At 40.5% G+C, this 24,632-nt stretch overlaps 1 protein-coding gene and 1 long non-coding RNA gene across 9 annotated transcripts in view; one reads left to right on the top strand and one right to left on the bottom strand.

Annotated features, from left to right (window-relative positions):
- Window positions 1–29: 29 nt before the first annotated feature.
- Window positions 30–24,400, bottom strand: Nost (Nostrin). 6 transcript variants are annotated; one of them, NM_001298100.1, is made up of 8 exons: window positions 23,709–24,400; window positions 14,289–14,567; window positions 3,670–5,355; window positions 3,483–3,568; window positions 3,195–3,420; window positions 2,388–3,137; window positions 2,217–2,327; window positions 30–2,155 (listed from the first exon to the last, which is right to left on the bottom strand). In NM_001298100.1, exons 1-8 carry the CDS (start codon window positions 23,733–23,735, stop codon window positions 1,328–1,330), a joined length of 3,993 nt encoding a protein of 1,330 aa, NP_001285029.1. In that variant the 5' UTR covers window positions 23,736–24,400; the 3' UTR covers window positions 30–1,327. The 6 variants fall into 6 exon arrangements, with proteins under 6 accessions (NP_001285029.1, NP_001188567.1, NP_001188566.1 ...); NM_001201638.2 differs by lacking the exons at window positions 14,289–14,567; window positions 23,709–24,400 and adding an exon at window positions 11,814–11,961; NM_001201637.1 differs by lacking the exon at window positions 3,670–5,355 and having other exon boundaries at window positions 1,286–2,155.
- Window positions 5,614–24,632, top strand: part of lncRNA:CR43836 (long non-coding RNA:CR43836) — a 76,084-nt gene continuing 57,065 nt past the window's right edge. For all 3 annotated transcript variants that reach the window (NR_073641.2, NR_073642.2, NR_073643.1), the window contains exons 1-2: window positions 5,614–5,815; window positions 5,876–6,191. This is a non-coding gene — a long non-coding RNA (long non-coding RNA:CR43836). The remainder of the gene's footprint in view (window positions 5,816–5,875; window positions 6,192–24,632) is intronic.

Below are 24,632 nucleotides of genomic sequence, written 5' to 3'. Positions count from 1 at the left end.
AAACGAGAAAAAAAAACTTTTTGTGATTTCGCATGTTGAATATAATAATATATATTTATACATATGTATGTCGTTCCATTATGCATATGCAATAAAAAAAAAATGATAATAATGAAATAACAATATGTTGCTTTATTTATGAGGACCAGCGCTACAATTAATGTGCAGGATCGATAAATGGTAAATGACTCAACTGGAGGCTAAACATAAACTGTAATTGGTAGTTAACATAATAAAAAAAAAATATATATATATAAAATTAATACAATCTTTACTCGTAGATTACATAGCTTAATGCTTAATGCAAAGGCCTGTCCTTGGGATTAGCATTTAGTCAAGAGCAGGTTAGCTAAGTTCGTAAAACTAAAGTGGATCGATTTGTTTGATATAAAACTAAACGATTAAAATAAACCCTTGAAGCCAATCAGGGCATAAATCAAATAAAATAATATAGGGCTAAAGCTAACAAATTAAAAACGGTTTTTTTATGGCGAAAAATATGAAAATGGTTAGTCGATCAAATGTTAAAAAAAATCAAGATATATTCTCTCCTTGAAAAAATGTCAATGTATTAAATATTCTTCACTCAGTATTTAATTGAGTTTTTGTTTTCGTTTCATTTAACTTGGCTACCAAGAAAATGGCTTAGTAAGCCCATAATATAAGCAAAGCAAAATATTTTCATTTTTACAAAAAAAAATGTTCTAACAAAAATGAAGTATTTGCTTTCTCGATTTTGTTCGTTTTCAATGAAGTTAAGTGATTAATTCTTAATGTTTTCTTTTAAAGTGAAAAATTAGTGCTGAATGCACAAATTACACGAAAACGTAAATATTTGTTGTTTCTTCGCTTTCTTACAGCTTTTTTTTTCAAGATATTTTCTTAAGTTCCGTTTAGGCAAATAATTTTTTAAGCACAAGACATATGCAGTACATTTTTCCGCTTATAGGGAAAACAAAAAGAATTAAACTTCTTTAAAGTGTAACTATTCTCAATTTTTCAGCGGAGTTTAAATGATCTTTTCTAAAAATAAATTTTCATTTGTTTCATTTTCATTTGTCAATAAACAATCATATTAGCGTTTAAATAGATAGAAGTTGAAGTGAAATCAATGTAAATCATTTGATTGTCAGCAATGTTGCAAATAAACCCTAAATCGCCTTGGGATTACTTTCTCCTTCGGTGGTTTCATGTCAAACAAATCGCTCCACAAGGCAAACACACACTCCTCTGGCAGTCGCACACACACACACACACATATTCGCACGTTTTTTTTTTGTTTTTTATAGCTATGGAGGGAAGCTGGCAGGGCGTTTCCCAACTAGAACTAGGCGCACTCCTCCACATAGGTGGCCGGAAAGATGCCGATGTGATTGCGCAGGGCGCCCAGCCACCAGCCGTCGTCCTGTTTGGCATGCACCTCGATGATGTCGCCGGGACTCAGTTCCAGCTCGTCGTAGAGCTTCGGGGTGTAGCTATACAGTGCCTTGCAGCGTCCCAGTATCGGAACGGATCCGTTCTTTTGGCCCTTCTGCAGTTCCTGCGCATTCTGATAGAAATGCTGCGTCTGCACTTGGCCATTGATGGTTGGATTTTGCAGCAACGGCTGCTGTTGCTGCTGCTGCGATTGCAACGGCTGCGGTTGTTGCTGCGGCTGCTGCGGCTCGTCGTCCTCGTCCTGCGAGCTGAACTCATCGAAATCAGAGTCCTGCTGATTGGATCCACCATCCGCCTGGCCGCGATCGCTGTGATGATTATGATGATGATGATGGTGCTGTTGGTTATTGTGATGGCCATCCTGCAGATTGGCCAGGGTTTTGGACTTAACGGACACGGCAATCGCGGCATTTGTCGTCGAGATTATCTTTGGTTGACTGGTGAAATTGGTCTCGATGTTGCTTTTGCTTCGGTTAAAAGGCTTCACCACCGAACTGACATCTGTGCAGGAGCCGTTGCTATTATTGTTGCTATGGCTACTGCTGTGCAGGTGGGAGCAGTTCTCGTCGGGAAGCTCATCCTCGTGGTTAGTGGTTATGTCGGTGATGTCGTGGGCCAGCATACTGGTCGATTGCTGCGTCTGCGACTTGTCGTTGTTCTTCAGCCAGTTGGGCACCTTCAGGATGCTCTGCTGCAAACCAGTGCGGTCACGGGTGATCTGTGGATTAAACAAAGACATTTAAAACTTAAGTCTCTTAAGTTAAGCAATAATAACCCACATGAATGTGCTGGGCCAGTGGGTGAGTGGCTCTGGGCTTGTGGTCCAGCTCCAAGAGGGCAGAGTGCAGCTTGAGACGGGCGCCCTCCAAATAGGTCAGCATGGAACGAATCTAGAATGAACCATATTTAATGATGCCTCCTAACGATTCATATAAACGTGATAAACTTACGTGGTACAGCTTATCGGTGATGTTCTGATGCTCCTGATGGTTAAGCGATTGCGACAGTCCCCTCAATCCGTCGCGGGATCGTCGCTCCCGCTCCAGATCCGTCTTGACCAGCTGCAGCAGCTTGATCAGAGCGTGCTTGCGACGCTCCCGATTCATGGCCAGCGTGGTGTGTTCGCAGTAAAAGTCCGGTAGGAGTTGCTCACTGGGTCCCTCCGAATTGCGGCGGATGTGGCGCACCACTTGCATATCCTTAGCCACATTGCAAGCATCGAGTTGCGGCTGCAGGCGTGTGCTCAGGCCACCGAGTATCGGATTCATGTCCGAGATGAGGCGTGCATACTGCTGGGCAAAGTTGTGCATATTGCCCAGCCGCTGCTGTTCGCTGCTCTGCAGTTGGGCACTTCCCCGGAGCACGGCCATCTCCCAGTCTACGCGTGCTCGCTCCGAACGCACGCACAGGGTGTAGTATTCCACATCCGCACGCTTCACCGCCTCCTCGGCCTTCTTGCGCTTGTTATCCAGCTTGACGCAATCCTTCTCCGCTGACTTGAGCTCCTTTTCTGCGGCCTGCTTGTTGGGTCCCTGGTGGAGCAGGGCAATCGATGGTGACTTCTGGATGCGCACGTCCAGCATTGCGTCCTGCAGCTTCTCGTTCTCGCGCGCCGCCGTATGGGAGGCCTTCTTGGCTTTCGCCTCGCTGGCTCGCCATTCGCCCAGTACTCGCGCCGCCTTGTCCACGTTGCTTTCCACCTGAGGATTGGGTTGGCTTAAATTTATATGCTTAGCTGGCTTTTAAATTGTACCTACCGCCTTGCGCGCCTTGTGATGTCCTTCGACGACGATCTTGAGCGGCTTGACCAGCTCATCCGTTAGCGAGGCTGCCAACTGGCGATGGATGTCGCTGCGGCTCTCCATCTCCGTAGCCACTCCACGCCAGGCGTCGGCCACGCTCCCGGGAATTTCCCTGCCCGCTTTGTTCAGCTTGTTGGCCAGTTTCGATAGCGACTTGGAGTAGATCAGCTCCGAATCGGCTCTGTAAGGTTTAAAAACATAATTTGAATGAAACAAACAAACTAAATTTGATCTTTAACTCACCTCTCCTGCAGGACAAAGATGAGCTCCTTGCTAAAATCACCGCCCTGCTTCACATATCGCCGGAGTTCCTCGAAGCCGTTCTGTCCCTGTTTAGAATAGCAATAACATCATTAGTATACAGTTTACCCCCCAATACACCCATCCCATGGAGCAACCCCAGACCAACAACAAACAGCTAAACCTGTACCTCATCCTTGAACCGCTTGGCATGCGGCGACAGATCCTCCTCGCTGTTTCGGTGCGACATGGACGACTCCATTTCGGTGCGTTCGGTGACATCCTCACAGCTCTCGGTTACATCGCGTTGAGTGCGTTCCGGCGACATTGACTGGCGACTGGCATCCGCAGTTGACTGGTTAAGATTGCTCCGTGATTGGGCCAGACGTTTGAGGGGCGTCTGTTGACGCACTGCCTCCTTAATCTTGGAGCCCTCCTCGCCCAGCCAGTGCTTCATGCCGTGCCAGCCCTTACGCAGCTTCTCCTTGTTGTGATTGAAGTTGATCAACGTTTGGTTTTTGTTCTTCAGCAGGGTGATCCTGCGTTCACTGGGTCTCAATTGATCGCGATGCGCGCAGTACTCCAGATCGATCTCCTTGCCAAAATCCTCCGTTTCGTTGATCTGACGCGTTAGCTCCTGCAGTTCGTCAATCGAAACGAACAGATTCTGGGCATTCAGGCTCTGATAGCTCACCGACTTCAGATCAAAGTCGTATTCCCCATTGCTGCTGCTGCAGGCCAAGCTTTGGCGGGAACTCTGTTGGGAGCTCTGATTCGAATGGGAGCGGGTGTTCAGGTGGAACGAGTCTAGGCTCTTGAAATGTGGCTGCTGGGCCATGAAGCCACCATTTGGTATGGGCGATCGCTCAGCGGATGGCTTCACCGCTGGCAGATTTTCCTTATTATCACTGGCCGCCAAACTGAGCTCGCTGGCTCCATAGAGTTCCGGCAACTCGGGCAGATTCAAGTCCAAGCCCAGCTTTGCCGGAGCCGTGACATTCATGTCCAGCGCCACGGAGTTGGACTTGTGCAGGTATACCTTCAGTTCGCTGCGATGCAGATTCTGAACGGATTGCGATTGCCTTTGCTGGCGGGCAATACGTGGTCGTCTGATTGGGGGATCTATGGCAATGGTTATGGGCGTTATGGGGCGCTTCACATCCTGGTTGGCAGTCAGGAGCTTTTCCTCCACCTCGTGTTTGGGCGTCTCAAATTGTTCTGGTTCCTCCAGATCGTCTAGATATTTTAAGTCCCCCATCTCTTCTTCACGATGTTGTTTCTTAGGAAGCTGAAATTGATGACCATACTGATCGCGATCGTTCTTTTCGACCTGATCATCAGCGATTTGCAGATCCTCATCCCTTTCCATTTGTTGCGGACTACTCCTGGCGTCCACAAACTCCTCCTCATCCGAACTCCTGGGCGTCAGGGTTCTTACTATACTGGAGGTCTGGGCTATGCCGCCGCCAATCTGTTTGAGTCTCGCCTCCGTGACATCGAAACGGTCGGTGTCCAATGTTGTAGTCGATATTAAAATCGGAGCTCCGATTTCCAGGCGATGATCATCGGAATGGCTACCGGTCATATTGTAGCTTCCAGTATGGAGTTTAGTGGGCGAAACGGAATTATCAACGACATTATTCGGCGGATTCAAATTCATACTGCCGAGATTACGACGTCCCAGTTTATTTCCCAACACTGAGTAGCGCTTAATCCTTCCCAGAAATCCTTTTGCACCGCCTTTTTGATTATTATTGCTTCCGATATTATTGTTATTGTTGGTGGTGTTTTCCGATTGGGGCAAATCGGCCATGGCGGCATTATCTTTGCCGCCCAGCTTGAATTTGTGCACCCGCAGGTGGTTCATCTTTGACGGCTGTTCGATTTATGGGACACACAAAAACATTACAAAAATTCCAATTCCTAAACTTGCACTCTCGTTCGTGCGTCTGTGTGTGTGTGTGTGCGTGAGAAAGGTAAAGCAACAACAAATGCAACGCGGCGAAGGGAACGATGAAAAGGGGGAGAGCAAACGGGGCTTCTTCTAGGTAAAAAGAGAGCGACAAAAGAGGAGAGCGAGAGTCGACCTGGAAGTGACGCTCGTCGATGGGAAAGCATCCGTTTTTTTGGAAAGAATCAGATTGGTCAAAGTGCTGTCATAATTCATCAATCGAGTTCGCGAATTGTATTCTACGGAGTGTTAACATGTAAATGTGATACGGGAAATAACAAATATTCATTTTATTCAAACGAGACACATTATTTTAATAAGTTCTTGCATAAGAAATCATATCGCAACCAGATACTCAACATTACCAACAATTAAAATGTAGTAGGTATGCACTTGCATACATTTACCGTTATCACTAATAACTATTATCTGTTTGTTATTTTAGATATGCTGAACTGTACACCTTTCGTTGCAGAAGAAACGCGAGCAAGTGAGGCACTGAATGAAATGTAAAAGCTATTAACTCCCTAATTTAGTTCATATGAAAAGTGGCAACCATGGCCTAAGGCAATCTAAATTCCACTGGAAGCACATTCTTCCATAAATGGTTAATCCGAAATAGCCATCCGTTATACCCGTAATACCCTGTAGCAAGTAACATAAGCAGGCGATGTTTCACCTACATAGCAAAGTGTACACAGATAACATAAACACACCGAACAGAACAGGAAAACAAGAAGGAGCCGAAGGAGAAGGAATGGGTAAGTGACTTAAGAACGGTGCTAAGAATAGGGAGAAATGTAATGAAAAGGTCGCTCCCTTCTTCACCTTCTGGCGACCCCTAACCCTCTCTGTCCACCGTGCTCTCACCTTTTCCCCCACTGTTGCTCACCCGATTCCCTTCCTCTTTGCTCCAGTTTTCGATGCAGGTAGAGATTACAAATCGGTTTTGTGCTCAGTGGGGGAAGGGGGGGGGGGGTTTATAAAGAGGGCCAGCAAGGAAGGCAAGGGACGCGGCGCAGTGGAAGAGATAAGGGGAAGAAGAAGCGGACGCACAAATCGCTGCGTTGGCCACTGGAATAAATGGAATAACAAAACTAAGCCAGCGACTGCAAAGTCGCCGCCCGTGGCGCCCCCATCGACAGCGACGCCGACTGCGACGTCTGTCTGTCTCCTTTTCTGTTTTGTGTCTGTCCGATCAAGTGTGGATCCACAGCAACGATCAAGCTAATAGGATCAGTTAAAAAAAACAGATTCATATATTAAAAAATATGTATAAGCCAACCCATTAAAATTTCTCTTTTTAATTTAATTCATTCAAAGGACCCATATTGTTTTTGATCTTCTTGACCTAACTTTATAATTATTTATGCACGCTAAAAAAAGTAAATACCTATAGGAAATTTAACAATATTTCTTTGTTTAGAAATTACCATTCAAATTTCTGGTATTGTGCCTATTTTACGATCACTTCGTTCCGCTGCTGTTCGTCTTCTTCTTATGCCTCTCTATCCACCGTCATTCCGTGTTGGTAATTATATAAATCATTTATTTATGAACTATTTACTTTCGAGTTAAGTCAGATAATGGTTATTCTCAACGATTTCTCTCCCTCGCCGCCTCCCTTTTCCAATTTCCATTACTTCGCTTGAATGAAATGCAAATTGTTTTCTCATTTTCCCTGGGCAGAGTGGATTTTCTAATTACAAATGAGCATATAACGCGGGTAAACTCCGATTTCTGTTGTTGCAATTGCATCCCAAAGTGGAGCACTGGAATGGGGGACGACGAAGAGAGGGGGCGGGTAAGAACTGGGGACAAGCGACGATCATTAAGCCCCCAGTTGTTGTTATAACTGTAATGTGATGTAAGGTTCGTGCTAAATTTCTACAAATGCATATATTCCACAGTGAAGCCTCGGAAACGAGAAGATAACTAGTATCTATAGAGGGTTCCTACATTAGCTTAGTCATTCAGTTCCCTTAGTAATATAGAATTTACATAAACGGCTTGGTGAAAAAGTTCCAAGCTAATTGAAGAGAAGAACGGTAAGCGCGCTTACTCAGTGACCACTGTACTCGTAGGTCTCTAGATATCTGGGTTGCCTTTGTTACACTTTTCGCGATTCAAATGGCCGACGTGCGAAACCGTAGTAAGTAAAACAATTTAATTACATTTTGCACTTGTTGTTGCGGCTAATAGCATTTGCATCGAGCAAGAAGCAGAGCAGCCAAAGAAGATGCTCAACCAGGGGGGGGGGGCGTTGTTTGCTTAATAAGCGGCAGTGGGAGCGAGAGGGGTTAATCGCACCGTCTGCGATATGTCACGTTTCGCGGAGGCAGGTGGAGTGCAATAAAGTGGAGTGTGTGACAAGTCAAAAGACAATTCAACTAATGAGCGAGCTTAGCTTAGCTGAAAAGCCGCACAAGCAGTTGCAAGGGAGTCGAGTAAGCAGTGCGTAAGCAGTGCTACACTGGGACAGAAATCTGCGCTTACACCGATTGCTCCACCCTAATATTTACTTTAAAAAATGATCAATAACTTTCCTTGCTAGTTGCAAATTTGATATAAAAAAAAGAAACTCACTCATATTTATAAAGATTCAATTCATATTTGCTTTACTACTTGAAAACAAAAATCTCAGCTGATGAACAATTTCGGGAAGTGCAAAAAGGTGGAGCCACAAAAGATGTGAGGGAAACCAAGAGGAGAACCTGCAATTATGGGAAGCCTTCTGCCGACATCGCAGTTCAGGTTTAAAAGTCAAATAACATAAATTATGGCCAGGCGGACGGAAGATCATATGGGGGTAAGACCCACGAAGATAAACAGTGGAATAACTCTGTCCGTGGGCCTTTTGGTCTCTATAAATAGAGTTGCCAACTGCGGCAATTGCAGCCACCGACAATTGCGAGTCCCTTTTGGATGGTTGCGTTCTTTTATGGCAATTTATGATTAATAAAAGGAATTAATCGCACACAATGCCAGCGAATGGCCATAATTGGTGGCCACCGACTCCTGTAAGGATCCACGGATCACACTCAAGGTCATCACAAGGCCATATAAGGCCATAAGGCAGCACCGACTATTACCCACTCTCATACCATTTTTGGTTTTCCTGATTTTCTTAAGATAACTGCCTACACTCGTTTCTATTTTCTAATTCACTTCCAAGCTGCGACTTCAACAGCGATTGACTGATTTATAGTTCAGCTGAACTTCAGTTTTTATACCAATTAGAAAGAAGTTGGGCCGCAAGTGCACTGCGAAAAAATTTTCTCAGAATAGAAAAAGCTTTGGTCACTAATAACTTTTCTATATTCTCCGAGTGTGGAACCTCAGCCCCCTTAACACTCCGATATCCATGCCCCTTAATGCCAGGCACTAAACGTTGCCTCTGTCGTCGCCATTGTATATAGAAATTGATTCCCATAAACAAAAAGTGCGAACACCTGAATACAGTAAACCGTTCATGGGTTGCGTTTTTCCATTAAAAAAGGTACGAATACCTTGAATTAATGTGATCCTGCTGCTGAATTCTTGTTAATAATACATATATACACCGTATGTATATAGTGTGCGTTTGATATGAGAGAGTAGATGGTATTGCCTTGTTATGCGACTATTTACTTGGCATTAATCTCATTCCACTGCTGTATCCAGGCAGTGGTTTATGGTGCGCATTTATCTCATTTAATGTCTAGAACAATAAACAAAACGCTAAACGTGTAGTTGTAGTTGCCAAAAAAAAAAAAAAATAATAATAAATAAAACTGAAAAACTGATTTTCCTGCCCTTTACACTTCGATCTTTCGATCTCTCTGCGCCACCCAAAAATAGAGAATGAAAATGGGGTAGAGCCAAGTCGAAAAATATACGAAAAAAAAAACCTTATAGACAATGTTTGCATGTCGACGCTTTCTGTTTCACTTACGCAAATATTTTCACAACTTATCGCGGGATGTTGCGCCAAATGCGCAAGGTCTGAGACCCGAATGCAAAAATAATTCTCTTAATGAGGCAATTCAATGGCGAACCACACTGTTTGCCTTTCCCCGCATTTCTCGAATGCCATTCAAATGGTTAAAACTCTTGTTCACCCGGGTTTCGTCTTTTATCTCACTGATCTAATCTGATCTGATCCGATCCGATCCCATCCGATCCGACCACCTGATTCGTGTAGGTCACGTTCGTTGGGGTGTCGAGATGATGTGTGGTGAGATGGTGCGGATACAGGTGCGGATACTCAGCTGGCTAGATAAACGGATTAAGGAAGTTGGCGAAAACGCTCTTATCAATGGATTTCGTGCAGAAGAAGAAACTGCTATGTAATCGCCAAATGCGATAAGGTTGTTATATAAGTGTACTTGAAAGTTCTTTTCTTTTCTCAGAAGAAATTATGATGTATGTATCTGCAATCTAAGCTTTGAAAGTAAGATAGTTCTGTGCACGTATCTATGAATAAATAAATACAAATAACATTAGATATATTAGGTACAAGTGAGATAGAAGTTCCTTTTCTGTTTTTTTAAGTATGAGAGTTTTATTCCCATATAATTCTATTAATGGTAGACATAATTTGACTTGGTTTTAAAGTAGTCTATCATTAAGTAAATTGAAAACCTCATTTAACTGGCAATAAGAAGTTAACTACAAGAAGTTCTTCCCTATGTGATTCTGTTTTTCTGTCTTGCTGCTGCACTCGGTTCATGTGGGTGTCAGGGGTTAACGCAATTAACCCGTTTCGTGGTGCCGCCTCAATCAATTTTTCTTAAATGTCATTGACATGCCGAGCATGCAACGTGTTGCAGCAGGCAGCAAATGACGGGGACGCGATTTGAAGAGCTTTTATTTAGTTTTTTTTTTTTTGGTTTTTTTGTTGTATATTTTATTTGTAGTTTTTTTTTTGCCTCAATTCCTTCTGCCTATTGCCGTTAGGCAGTGGTGTGCTGACCATCTCAGTTGCTCATTTGCTTTGAATGCCTGTCAATCTTGTTAGAAATGCGTTTGTTCTTCCAAGACGATGGCGCGAAGGGGATGGTAGAATGAGGGGAGATGAGAAGGGCCACAAAGACTGAAGACTAAGCAGAAGACCCAGAAGAAGCAGCCGAAGAAGCGGCTGCATTTATTTTTATTCGACATTCGGTCATTTTGGGCTTATGCTTTGTTTTTCGTCATTGTGTTTGTCTGTGGAATCCGTTGAATATGGTGCCAGTGCCTAATTAACTATCGAATTACAGTCAAGCTTCGATAGCTGGAACTAGCTATATATGATTTTGAAAGACTCTTCAACAGATGACAACAGTTCAGGGTAGCGAGGTTCATCTGTGGATCTTTCGATCAACACTACACATAACGGTTAATCGGTTTTTAGAAACTAAAGTTCCATCAAAAGGCCCCCAACAATTGCTGGACCATAAATAATTATGCTAATCGCTATCTAAACCAAAGAACCGGCCATCAAAAGAGAACATTCATGTAAAGATCACATAATATCTATAAATACGTACATATACACCGCAGATATTGGACAGATATATGTATGTATATGTGTATGAACGGATGCGTAGACATGGTCTATGGTCCATGGTTTTTATTGTGTTCTATTTGGGAATTGTACAAAAATAATTGGCACATTTTCAAGATGTTTAGACTTTGGTTTTTCGGCCATTCGGACTAAGTGTGCATGGAAAATCTACGCTGAATGCGATTTAGCCAAGGAAATTTCGCCAAATTTATTGCGACCGAAGATACAGATTCTTTTTGGTGCATCTGACAGATGCGCTTGTCATTTGTCACGCCGCAAACTTGAGCTCATTTTGGAATCGGCAACAAGGTCGGCAGATAGCGAAAATTGAAAGAACTCCAAACGACACTATTTGATTTGTTATAGAAATTAGAAGATACAAGATGCATTTGTATCTGATGCACTAGAAAAAAAGGTCAAGTTGTGAACAGTATATGTGTTTTTAATAATTAAAATCTAATACATATTTCCAACCGGCTATGTCTAACTATCAGCTTGGTGATTTCTTTTCATTTTGTACGGATGCAGAAATTCATTGCAGGGGGTATTGACTATAGCGGTCTCTTGAAAAAAGATTACCACTGTTTATCTAAAGCTCCTGAGGTTCTGTGGGATTTGAGAAGTCACACGAAAACAATTCTCATTCGATTTCAAATCAAATCAATCAAAACACAAAAACCCAAATTCACTGCATTATGCCGTTCGTTGTTGTTGTTTCTTCGCACGTTTCGCACTCACACACACACACACACATACACACTGGAAAAAAACAATTAGCTAATTTGTGTTGCTGTTATGCAAACAACAAAATATGTACCGGTTATACAATGTGTGTACGATCTGGTGCAAAATTTACCGAAAATAAATAAAACTGTAATTATTGTTGCTAATATTATTGTTATTTGTAGACGGCGGCAGCGGCGACATTTACAGAAACGCGTCGGTGACTAAATTTAGAACAGCGACGGGGGAGCAACGTCGTCGACGATGCGACGTCAACAACGCGCGGCAGCAGACTGAGCTCTGCTCTGCCCGTGGAGCGCTGTCAGAATGCGAGTGAGAGAGAGAGAGATAGATGGAGAGAGAGAGAGCGCGAGTGCAGAATGAGAGAGTGCGAAGAGAGCGGCAATAGCTCGTTGCATGGATGCTGCACCTGTTCTCACTCTCTCTCTCTCCCCCTCTCGCTCTCATCCGTTGGCTGGTGCTCATGCTCCTGCTGCGCTGTTATTGTTTTTGCATTTGATTTTGTTATTGTTATAGTCGTTGACAACGCGTAGGCCAAAATATTTGAATGGAAGAAGAAGAGACTGATCCGCCGACTTACGGTACACCGCAGGCAGCCGCCGCGCAGTCGCAGCTGCCGCGCAGCATGCAAAGCGGTACTCACTGATTGGCCCGCCAATGTACCGTTGCACAGTGGGCCTCGATTGACGCGTGGCTTTTAAATTAATTAATTGTGCAGTTAATTGCTAAGTGGCAAAAATTAGTGAGACATGCTGTTAAGACAAGTCGAGTGTAAACATTTAAAAGTTTCGCATAAATTACATGTGTTAATAGATCGGCAAAGATTATTTATCATAGATATATTCGGGTTCTTTCGAAGCAGAAATTTCACTTTGGGGTGTTAAAAAACATTTTTGTGATAAATGACTTGTTTATTTCATAAGTCCTGTGGTGGAAATGCTTATGTTTGTTCATTTCATTCATATCCAATTGTGATATTCTTAATTTTTGTTGTTTTTCGTTTTTAGTTTCAATCCCTCCGCTCTGTGTAGTTTTTTAAATACTTGTTAACATCGCTTCATATTTTGTGTATCTTGGTTCCACTGTGCACCATAGGCGACGTCTGCAGAGTGATACAATAAATTTAAGCAGCTAAATGCACGTGCTGAGTGAGGCGACGCCGTTGACAAGTACCGGTATTATGGATCTTCGGATCGTCGGGTTCCGTTCCCGGTTGCATAACCATAACGATAGGCATGCGCTTCAGATTTATGCATCTTCTGTTAGTTGGTTTGGGAGTGTAATTGTGGGGGGGGGGGGTCGATTATAATCGGAATCGGAATCGGTGGAAACCGCTCACATGAACGCTGCACTTGTCGCTTGACCGACATTCGAGTACGAAAGAAACCCGAAGTTCGGGTTTCTTCTCTATTTGCGGAAATTTGTTGCTTGCTTTTTTTTTTTGGTGTCTGAAAATGTTAATTAACCCGAGTTGTGACATTTATCAAACTTACTTGTCATTGTTGTTGGTCTGAGAATTTGCGAGTTGCGGAGAAAAATAAACTTTAGACGGATTACCGTTGCAGCGGTGCTTACCTGCAGGTGAGAAAAATATAGAACATAGTTTGTACATAAATTAGTCGGAGGTTAAGTTAAGTTGGGCTGGGGTTAATGAGCGACTGAAGTTTAATGGAGTAACCAGCACCGATTCATAATTAATTAATTTCTAGCCTTTAATTCAAACTAACACCACGAAGCGGAAGGTGGGAAGTTTTGAAAGTATCGTTTGAAAATATTTGTAGCTTTTCCATTTGCTTAGCCAGTTCCAGCACCATTGTTTAGCTTAGCTGCAAACCTCAGTCAGTTTTCACACCTTATCTAGGCATATCTACTGTGTTTATAAGAAGATTTGTGTTTAAATTAACTTACTAATTAGTCTTAAACTCGGCGAGTAATTGAAAAAAGTAGTTTTAAAGATAGACACACTTGGGCAATTAATCAATATTTTTAGTCGCCGATAAGTATGCAGTACATTATTTGAAATACAGTGGGTAGATATGTGAAATCTCTACAGATTTATTTATAGTATAATAAAGTATTTTTACGATATTCGAAGAATATTTGTGGCTATAAACAAAATTGCCTAAATTTTACGCTTTTTATCTTGGCTTAGTGCTTTGTCAACTTAATTTTATACTTTTTCAGCAGCAAAATCAATCATATCTCAAGAGTACACTCAAGTTTTGGTTCTATATTCGATTCAGTGGGTTTATTTGCCTGGTACTCGTTAGCTTACTGCTCGGCTATATGATTTGCATTGTTGAACAACTTGCACTTGGCTGCTAAATGCCATTGGACAAACGGGTTTAACAATCGCAACCAATTCACACCGAAAAGTGGGATTTTTAATGGGGGTGGTAAAGTGAAGGGCGGGCACGTAATAAATTTAATTTCAGCTCTCGATTGTTTTGCTAAACAAATGGATCCGTAGATCTGATATCTGGATATCTGTTTAGTTCGGTATTTTGTTGGATGGGATGCAATGGAGCCGGATGCAGATGGAACTGGTGGTCTGGAGCTGAGTTCCGGGGTTTTTGGGTCCGCTTACCTGTGCATTACCCATTAGAGCATCGACTTCGGTTCCGGTTTCCGGTTCTAAATGGATCGGTATAACCTCGTCCACATTCGCATAGATCGGCTGATCCTCACTGACACTCTGTCTGAGTATTTTCTTATCCTGCCTCTTCTTTTCGGGATGTCCTTCCTCCAGCTTCTGCTGCTTCTTCAGATGGGCATTGAGATTAATGGCCGACTTGGATTTGGCCTTGGCATAACGTGCCGAGCTTCTCAAACTCTTCAAAACGCCGTATGATCGCGCATTGGCGAGCTTTTCTCCAGAGCGAGAGACAGAGATTTGGAGAATATAGACCAACAGAGAAAGAGAGAGAGAGAGAGGGAGAAAGGCGGGAGGTCGGTTGAAGGGGGCGGGGATTTTGCAGAGCGGAAAATAGTATTGTTAGGTTTACTCGCTAAATAATCGCTTAAAATAACAATGGATAATTACAATGTGGGGCAGCGGATTACACACAGTTTTTGGTCAAAATTATTGGCACAAACAAAACTATTGCTGAATTGTTAACAATAAAGTTTATTGTTTTGTTCATATCTTCTTCAAGTTTCCACTTCTCATCGTTTTCTCTTTAGAACAGTATTCACATTTGTTATGCCACTGATTTATGACACATTTCTACTTATATCTCAAAAACAATTAGAAACTAAACTAGCGATGAATCAATGACTAAGTGAAAAAAAGCTTTTACCTTCAACAAATGCTATTTGCATTCTACATATCAATTACTTTGCTCATCAGTGAGCTTTCCTCTGCGATTTGTAGTGCCATTAATTTGACCGCAACTGTAAGCCGCAATTACAAATACATATACATTTCAATGGTCCAAGTACCAGGTGATATAGTGAATGTAGATGATGAGGAGGGGCTGTGGGGAGTGGGATAGGTACGCTTTTGGGCCTGTCCACTTTCTATTAACTACGTGATGGCATGCCCATATACGATCACGAATTGGCCAGGTTAAAAAAAAAAAAAAAAAACAACAAAACTATGGCTTCGCCAACTTCCGGCTAAAAAGAAAAAGGTTGGAAAAACGTTCGACGTTTTGGCCAAGACTGAAAAACAAGTGCCAACTTGAGGATGATTCAAGGCGCGTTAATGCATCAGCCAGCAGGAAGGTCTATATATAGCCTATACACTCATGACCGAAGTCAATGTCTGTAGATAAAACCATTGAACTAAGTAGCAGTTAATGACAGCAAATAAATGTTGCACTGCGGAAAAAAGCGAAGTTACCCACCTATTGATAAGATATACTTTCGTAAACATTGGAAAAGCCATGAGGACATACTAACTAGTATGATATGAGTCAAATGATAATGTGGCTCATTATTAAAAAGAGAATATACTTTAAAATCATACTAGGCTAAATTCATAGATGGTATAATTATCTCTATGAAATAGTTCTGTAAGCTATATTTTAGTTTTTTTTTCTCTGTTGAATTGCTGCGCAGTTGCGGCTGGCATTGCGTTGCAAGTGTTCAATCTCACAAACAAATCACCGACAATTGCTACACCGGCATTGCGCATACGCCCCGTTGCCGTTCACATAAATGTAGATGAGTGCTTGAGCACGAAGTGGGCCACATGTTAGTGGAAAAACTGATAAACTGAAAAACAGAATATGAAACAAAAACCCGATTCTCGACGATTGCCGAAAGAAAGTTGACATGACATTCGCGTAGAACAAGTCTAACCAGTCAAGTGTAGCTGAGCTTTGGTAAACAATTGTCAGTTGGCAATTAAATGCAGGGAACAAACACCCCCTGCAAAAACGTTAAGCTGCAAATCGGCTAAAAAACCTTTAACAAAGGCCCAAAACTAAAAAAAAACTGGCCCAATGCGGAACCAAGTTCGGCGATATTCAGGCTAGGTTGCCACACAAGTTCCTACCAACCAACAAGTTGGATGAGTCTTGCACAAGCGATCTTAATGAGAACTGGAATTGAGAACTGGCCAAGGTCTTGTGTTGCGAAAACTGAAGGAAAGTTCTACATTTTAGCAAGATATTCAGCAAGATATATACATACATATGTCTCTTTAAACTGGTATACAATCGAGAGCTATTAATAAGTAAGTGACGTTCACTTCTTTTTGGGTGGGTTGAACTTGAACTGGGTTGGGTTGGGTTTTTATGACTTGGCAAATACAATTACCATGTACATATAAGCTGGAATGTGAGTGCTAGAGGAAATTTCATAATTTTTCTAAATGAAATTTATGCACATGACAAATGGCACAGGACGACGAATTTTCTCGAAAGATGTTATTTCACTGAACTCAACGATCCGCCCTCGCTAAGGATGCCTGCGTAATTAGCTGAATTCGCATTTAGTTACACGCTTCGCAGCCCATTCACAATGCACATCAATGAAATGCAGTGGCATAGCAAGGTTGCATCAGGAAGTGTCCGAGCTGAATGCGATTGGGATCCCAACCCAATCCCAAACTAATGGCTAATGGAAAGTCTAGTCTATTTGTCTATTTGGGCCGACAATCGATGGCATTTTTATAATCGCAATCCAGTGACTCCGTCTCAAGTTCATCGAACTGTCGCCGAACCATTGAGTGGCACAAGGAGAACGACCAGAGGCCAATTAAATCGATCAGTACGATCGTATAATTTTTTATAATTATTTTCAAAACACACACGGACTTTGTATTACAAAGGAATTGGAAACGGGCTAAACTAAATCTATTTATCGCTCTGGGTTTTCTGCCTCTTTATCAAGTAGCTTTCTGGGAAATGGCTTATCTTTGACTTTATTGTTATAAAACAAAACACAGGCATATTAAAATTATAGATGTATTTTCGGCATAACTTGGTTAAAAATGATCATATATATGAACGAATAACAGCTTATTAACAGTGCTAACGTTCCGTATCACTTTTAGAAGGATTTTGAAAAAATAATTTTTTGGCAATATTTTGCATTTTTGGTAAGGGGTAACATCATGAAAATTTGCAAAAAATGGATGAAAAATAGAATTTCCATTTTTTAACTCAGTTAAATTTGAAATTTAATTACAAACTCAACGAGGTATGACATTCAATATTTGGAGCATTATTTGGAATGTTCTGATAAAAAATTGGATAATTTTTTAACAAAAAAAGACATGGATCGATTTTATGAAAAAAGTCAATATTTCTGATTCGTTTTTTCTGTATAACTTGGCTAAAAATGGTCAGAAAGGTCACAAAATTGTATTTTTTTACTTCTAATTACCAATACTAACTATCCCTATAACTTTTAGAAAGATTTAAAAAAATTAATTTTTGGGCAAATTTTCGCATTTTTGGTAAGGGGTAACATCATCAAAATTTGCAAAAAATGACAAAAAAATAGAATTCTAATTTTTAAACACAGTTCGATTGGAAATTTAAATACAAACTTAACGAGGTATGGCATTCCACATTCGGGCAAATATTTTTCAAGTTTTGTCCAAAAAACCAATTGGAAAAAACAGTTTTGGCTAAAAATAAAATTGTTTATTTTCCTAATCCTTCTACTTAACGAATACAGTACCCTTCTACCCCTTTATTAGTTTATGCTCTTTTCAAGTTCCAAATAATACAATGAAATGTAATTGCTATTGTTACAAAATAGCCTCGTTGCAGAATAACAATTATCTAGCTATTGTTGCAAAATTTCATTCAATGTTGTAAATTAATGATTCCATATATTGACTGACTTAATGGGCTTACTGCCTCGCATCAAAACAGTTTATAGTATTTATAGCAAACACAAAGTTGTTTGAATTCGGGTTTTATTCATTGATTGTTCTGTGTGAAATATAAAATATAAATTTGAAATTTCGTCAACAGCAGTCGCATTCATTTTTGAGTCACTCCAATATGTGTGGGTTATAATTTTTACAATCTTTTGTTTTGGCCACTGACTAATTTCAGCATTTATCACGCTTATCAGTAAACATTTGCAACATTATCGACCATTTGCGAAATGGTCTTATCGAAATTGCAATTCGCCACCTTTCGAAGCAACGAAAGTGATTGAGAATTATTCATTATTTTCGCAATCATGTAGGTCAGTGTTTCAGTCGACAGACAACGCCCCTTTTTTTTGTGTTTCATTTGCCCAGTGACAAATGTTTATCGCTAATTTTCATTTTGTTTTGTATTCTTCGAGGCATTTCCATTGAGGTAAATTGTTTTTCTATCACCGTTCGCCGACAACAATTAGTGGCATTCAACAAAATGAAGCTTTGAATGCGGATGAGGTGTGTGAATGGTAATGAGTGAGTCGGCTTTGAATTTGCGAATATTCAGCGAAATTGTGTGGGTGCTGCTGACTCCCACTGAACTGAAGCGAAAGGTTTCTGTTTAAAAACTGATGAAAAAGGCGAAGAAAGCTGGGCTAAATTCAAAAAATACCCAGCTTTTTGTACTGCATGTGAAAATATAATTTCAGCGTGAGATTAGGTTCATTTAAAGTTCATTATTACTATGGAAAATACAATAAATATCAAGAATAAGTCGCTATTCATCACATTTTATGACACACAAATGTGCAGTTTTTTTTTTTTTAAGAAACCAACATTTTTCCATAAACTAGTTTTACAAGCATTTGACAGATATCATATATATTGCACAGCTTGCAGCAAATAATTGTGATCTATGATCGGTTTGTAAACCAATAAATATAAAGTGGATAAAACTTTAGGGTAGCAACAATAGAGGGTATGAAAAAAAACGGACACATTTTAGAATTCGAGTTGGCGGAGAAAGGGAATGTTTCCATTGAGGCATTTGAATACTTTCCAACCGTCGCGAAATGAGAAATGAGAACAGTTCTTCGCCCGTTCCCCTTTGTTTGGCGTATCTGAAAGATACAGATACAGATACAGATACCGATACAGATACACTTGTCGCTGTCTTGTAGATACGCTTGGTGCTCTTAACGAGGCCAGATCCCCTAGGCCGAAACCAAAGTCTGAGCACGTTTTTGTTACCAATTTCGATGTGTGTTTCTCTTCTGTTTTGCTGCGTTTTTTCTATATATACATATATATATATTTCTTTTTGTATGTATGTATTTCGTATTTTTTCGTCGCTGAGTTTTCTTTGGCTTCTCGAATCGGTCATAGTCTGAGTTGAAAATCAATTACCGTTAATGTTGGCCCACATATGTGCATTTGTACAATGTGGGTTAGCATTGAACGTGACTTGGCTGATAGCAAATAGACTTTCGGCCCGATCTTCAAACCAAAATCCACTCTATTCAAGGTCAGAGCCCAACCTTTTCAGAGGCTTTAGTTAAAAATGTTTAGCCTCAGTTTTCTCAGCTCTGTGTGGTGCACTATACTCCTCGTTTTGTGTGGAAAAAGCAGCAGTAAAATCTGTACAAATATAATTAAAAATTCAGAGTGGCAAACAAAGGCGAATGGAGAGCGAAAAGTGATGATTATTTTGAACACAGTTTGCGCGCCCGAGTTTATCATCATCTCTGTCATCCATCTTTCTGGCCATATTTCTCAACTTTTTTCTATTAAATCTGTCATATCACCAACTTAGCAGCAGAAAAAAAAAACAGAAAAAAAAACAGAAAAATATGGTAGCAATAATAACAAGTCGGGGGTAATAACTAATGCCACAACGATCCATTTTAAGCGACTTTCACTGTTTAATTGTCGCAAAATTTCCTTTTTTCGCCGGCAATTTCTGCGTTTGGTCAGCGGTAACAATCAAAATATGTATCTACGTATCTTTTCATGTGCACAAGGTACTTCGTAAATTTGTTTAACTCTTGCCAACTAAATCTCACTTACATAAGCCAGCAAAAGCTTAGTTTTTTCTTTTTTTTTTTTTTTGGCTTTTATGGCTGCCGAATAAACATTAAAAGAAATCTTTGCACGGTACTTTGAACTTTCTTTCGTTTAATTCTAGCTAATTATACTTCACAGATAGTTGGTAATTTTATATTGCTTCGTTAAAGATGCGTGTACAAATATTTTCGTGTGATTGAATAATCATTCAAGCGATAATTTAAGGGAGTTTTCCTGGTTTTCGGTTACAATATATCTTCAGTATTTTGGCATTAGGCGAAATGTACATTTTTTGCCATAAAATTATTCGTTTTTTGGCCACAACTTTAAAAACAATTGTCTGAATATGGAATGTCATACCTCGTTGAGCTCGTAATTAAATTTCCAATCAAACTGTGTTCAAAAATGGAAATTACATTTTTGTGTCATTTTTTGCAAATTTTGATGATGTTACCCCTTACAAAAAAAGGCAAAAATTGATTCAAAAATTATTTTACCGAAATCAGTCAAAAAGTGATAGGAATCGTTGGCGGTGGTAAAAAGCTAATTAAAAAACTTATTCTTTTATCTATATGAGCATTTTTAGTCAAGTTGTGATAAAACTTCCTTTAGTAAATAGCGAAATTTTGGAAAAAGTAGTTTTGATGATTTTTCGATTTCGATTTAATTTCCAATTGATTGCCATTCAAAATTGTCAAATTTTTTTGACCACTTTTTCCAACATTTTATATTAAATGCGTTTTTTTTTGTGGTTTTACTATTTACCGGCCTATGCATATGTAAAATGTTGGTTGGAAAAATTGGCCCGAAGGCATAAAAGGCACAGAAAGTACAACAAAAATTTGCAATTGCCGGCAAAAATCGAATCATTGCACTGTAATCCGCTTTGGTATTAGCCAGAAATCGTATTTACAGCACACTTATTCATAATTTGGCTAGCCAGTTTTCGGCTGGCAATCCCACGAAAATCAACGAGGGAAGCCAATCTGCAAATCTTCAATTGAAATCTAATCTGCTGCTGGGGAAATGGAGGGTTTTGCTCATAAAAAAACAAAGACCCGATTGTTCCGCAGCAAATTGGGCAGGCATTAAATTGCATATGATCACGGAGAGCTAAGTAACTTTTCCTCCTTTGAAAATTTCTTTTCTTTTTCTTCCGCAAACCTCATTTGAATGAGGTTTGTGCTCCCCCTTTACTTTTCTCCATGTGTTTTTATTTTTTTTGCGAAACGAGTCTTTGGGGTAATTAAAAGTTCATTGTCGTCGACGGCCTTCCCAACTTGTTGTGGAAATTATTTTGCAATGTCTGCCCAAAAGCGCAGCTTCCATGAATAAAAAAGAAGGAAAAATAAAAGCGAGCCTCCACACGACTTCCCCATCGTTTAGGTCTTTTTTTCTTTGGATCTTTTGCAGAGGCGAGAGATTTTCCCACATGAAAAACGATGACAAAATGTGCAGGAGGCACACATCGTCATCGTCATTTAGCCGGTGAGTGAAAGTTGCTGATGACCAACATGGACATGTGGATGTGGATGTGGATGTGAATATGGTTGTGGTTGTGTATATCGATATGGTTGTGAATCCATGGCCAATGCCTTCACGACAATCTGCCGTAATTGAACTTGAAGCTGCCACCAGGAAGCAGACTTCAGCCGCCAGACTTTGGATGTGCAGGTGCAGCATCCCAAGTCCCAAATCCCAATCCCAATCCCAGTCCGAATCTCAATCTTAGCCAGAAGAAGATGATAATCGTTGGCGCGACGTCAGTCACGACATTTGCGCAATCGACTTGGGCCAGGCCAACTGGTTTTTCTCTTATTTTACTGGATTTTGATTGGTTTTATGATATTTTTTATTTTCATTTTTTTGCTGCCAGACGAGGGAGCGCCTTAGGTGGTGGGTGTCCGCAGACCTTATCACAAAAAAAAAAACTGCCAAAAAAGCTGGCGCATTTTAATGGATCATAATGCGATTACAGTTACGCAGATACGACGATAACGCATTCACATTCATAAACAACAAAAATACAGCGAAGCGAAACAAAGGCTTCTAAAAAAAAAGAATGCGATTCTACGCGAAATTGCTGTGGTGCAAAAGTTCACCATGCCTAAATGTACCAAGTTTTTATATGATTATTTTTTACTACAATACAACCACTATCTTCTTATCAACAAGTTATGGATTTAGATAACTCTTTTCGCTGAGTGCAATCCTAACTGTTTGTTTCACCGGTTTTTTTTTTTTTTTAACTCCAAAAGAAACAAAAGAAAGCTCCGTCGACCTTCAAATCATGCAATTGCTGTAGAAAAAGGGCGCTCGAGGTGTGGAAATGATGTTTGATCTAGATAGCATGTAGAAATTAAGTTGGGAAATTTCTCGGTAAATGTAGGTGTGTGTGTTTTTCTCTTTGACACAAGTAGAGATAAAAAAAATGCAAAGCAATTGCGGCTTAATTCGAAAGTCAGCAAACATATAGAGAAACTAAATCGAAAAAAAAGTATCTTAAGTAGTGAATTCATATCTCTAAATACAAAGTATTGATAATTTACTACTTTACTTAACCACAATTTTGCATATCTTGCAATACCACTTGCCGCAGTAGTTTTTTTTGTTTTTTTTTTTTACCATCTTGGCCAGATATTTCGCAGATAAATCGTTCGAGATAAACGGGTTGCACAGCACTTCGAATAAGTCGATCTATAAATTTCATCCCATGCCTATCAACATTGCCGTTTGACCCGCTTAACCTGCGTGTTTTGCATCGCACTAATTTATTCAAAAACTGTTCGACTTTCGTTCGCCAAAGCGAACGACGCACTCCTATTAAAAAAAAATAAAAAATTAAAATTTAAAAAAACCAACCAATTTGATTAGGTTATTTCGAGTGACCTCGACACCGTTATTCCGCTGATAAAGCCAAGGTAATTCGCTGCATGCGAAGCTTCGGAAGCTGTCAAAATTCTCAGTTCCAAGTCAATTGCCAGTCGGCACAAATGCAAATGCACTCGAAAAAAAACACCCCTAATAATAATGTTTTTTATATCGAAAATGATATTATAATTGCTTGTCTATAAATGTGGAAAGTTCTATATTTTCTGTTCATTAAACTTATAAAGTTATAGTAAGTTAAAACGAATATTTGTAACTTTCTTAAAGTTCAAAAGCAGTTTAAGGTAATAAGCCATCAAAGAACTAGTGAATGTATCTCAAATACTAAACATCAAAATGATTGAAGAAATCGTCAAAATTCCCCTAATTATCAACTTTGATTGCCAGTGCAATTCCACCAATCGATGGATCGGCACTTGGCGAGCTGCGAAATTTAAAAAAATCGGGTCAGGCCGAGAGATGCATGGTGCCAATTGGCCAATCGGTTTACAGATGGCCACACAGGTTAATTAACGATTTGGACCAATTAAGAAGATGTCGAGAGGGGGCGTTGGGCAATGGACAAATGAGGATAGGGAGAGAAATTGTGTTGGATAATTGTGCAATTTGGATTAGTTTTGAGTGCAGGATAGAGTGCGAGTATCACTGTGGATACGTGTGCAGTAGTTAGTCGGTAATTAGTGCCAAATCTCAAGCCAAACCGAACTGAACTCGATCGCAACTCACCCATGAATTATCGCGGAATTGTGACATATTTTGGCCAGCGGCGGGGGTTAGGATGCGGGTAGGATATTATGATGCGGTATTGTGAACTATATGTGTTTTTTTTATTTTTTTCAATTTAAATTTTATAATTGAAGTTTAAAGCATTTACTACTGGTCAGCCCGGCTGATTGTTTGCTTTCAGTTTCAGCTCGTCGCTTTTCCTTCGCGTATTTCGTTTGTGTAACTTTTATTTTACTTTTGTTTTTTTTTTTTTTTTGATTCGCGAATTTCACAGTTTTTGTTTAATTTATCTAACCAATTTGTTAGCACACACACACAACGACACTACGATACACTCACACACACGACGAGTCAGCTGAGCGTAACGCATGTGTTCGAGATACTTTTGTATCTTGTATCTGCGTTTTTTTTTCTTTTTTTTTTGGCTGCTTTCTGAGGCGTAACTGCCAGCACGATTACGTGCGACAATTGTAGCACTCGCCAGCAAAAGGCAGAGATGCACTACTCAAAAACGAAGCACTCCAGTTCAAGGCGAGCAAAGCGTTCGCAGGTAGAAAGAAAAAACAATAAAAAAAAATGTAATAAAAATATAAATAATAGTACACAGGTCGCCGAAGTTTTGGTGGAAAAACCGCGCTGGAAAAGCCGCATGCGCTCTCGTCGCTCTTCTACGAAACGGCGAACTAAACGAGTCGAGTCTGCGCCGCCAACTGAATCTGGCTTTTAGCTTTTGACTCCGACTCCGCGATCCACGCTACAACAAATCCCAATCCCAATGGCAATCGCAATCGCAAACGCCGCTCGCCGCTCTCCGTGAGCGGTGGCAATTGCAATCGCCGGTCGCTGGCGCTTTCTAAACGCTCTCCGCTCAACGCTGAACGCTCTTTGTGGAGCGGCACAGTGGGTACAGTGGGCTGATTTACT

The sequence above is a fragment of the Drosophila melanogaster genome, chromosome X, assembly GCF_000001215.4.
Source record: "Drosophila melanogaster chromosome X".
In the NCBI taxonomy this organism is placed as follows: Eukaryota; Metazoa; Arthropoda; class Insecta; order Diptera; family Drosophilidae; genus Drosophila; species Drosophila melanogaster.
Note: the sequence above shows the minus strand (reverse complement) of the source record. Positions and strands in the feature narration are given on the sequence as shown.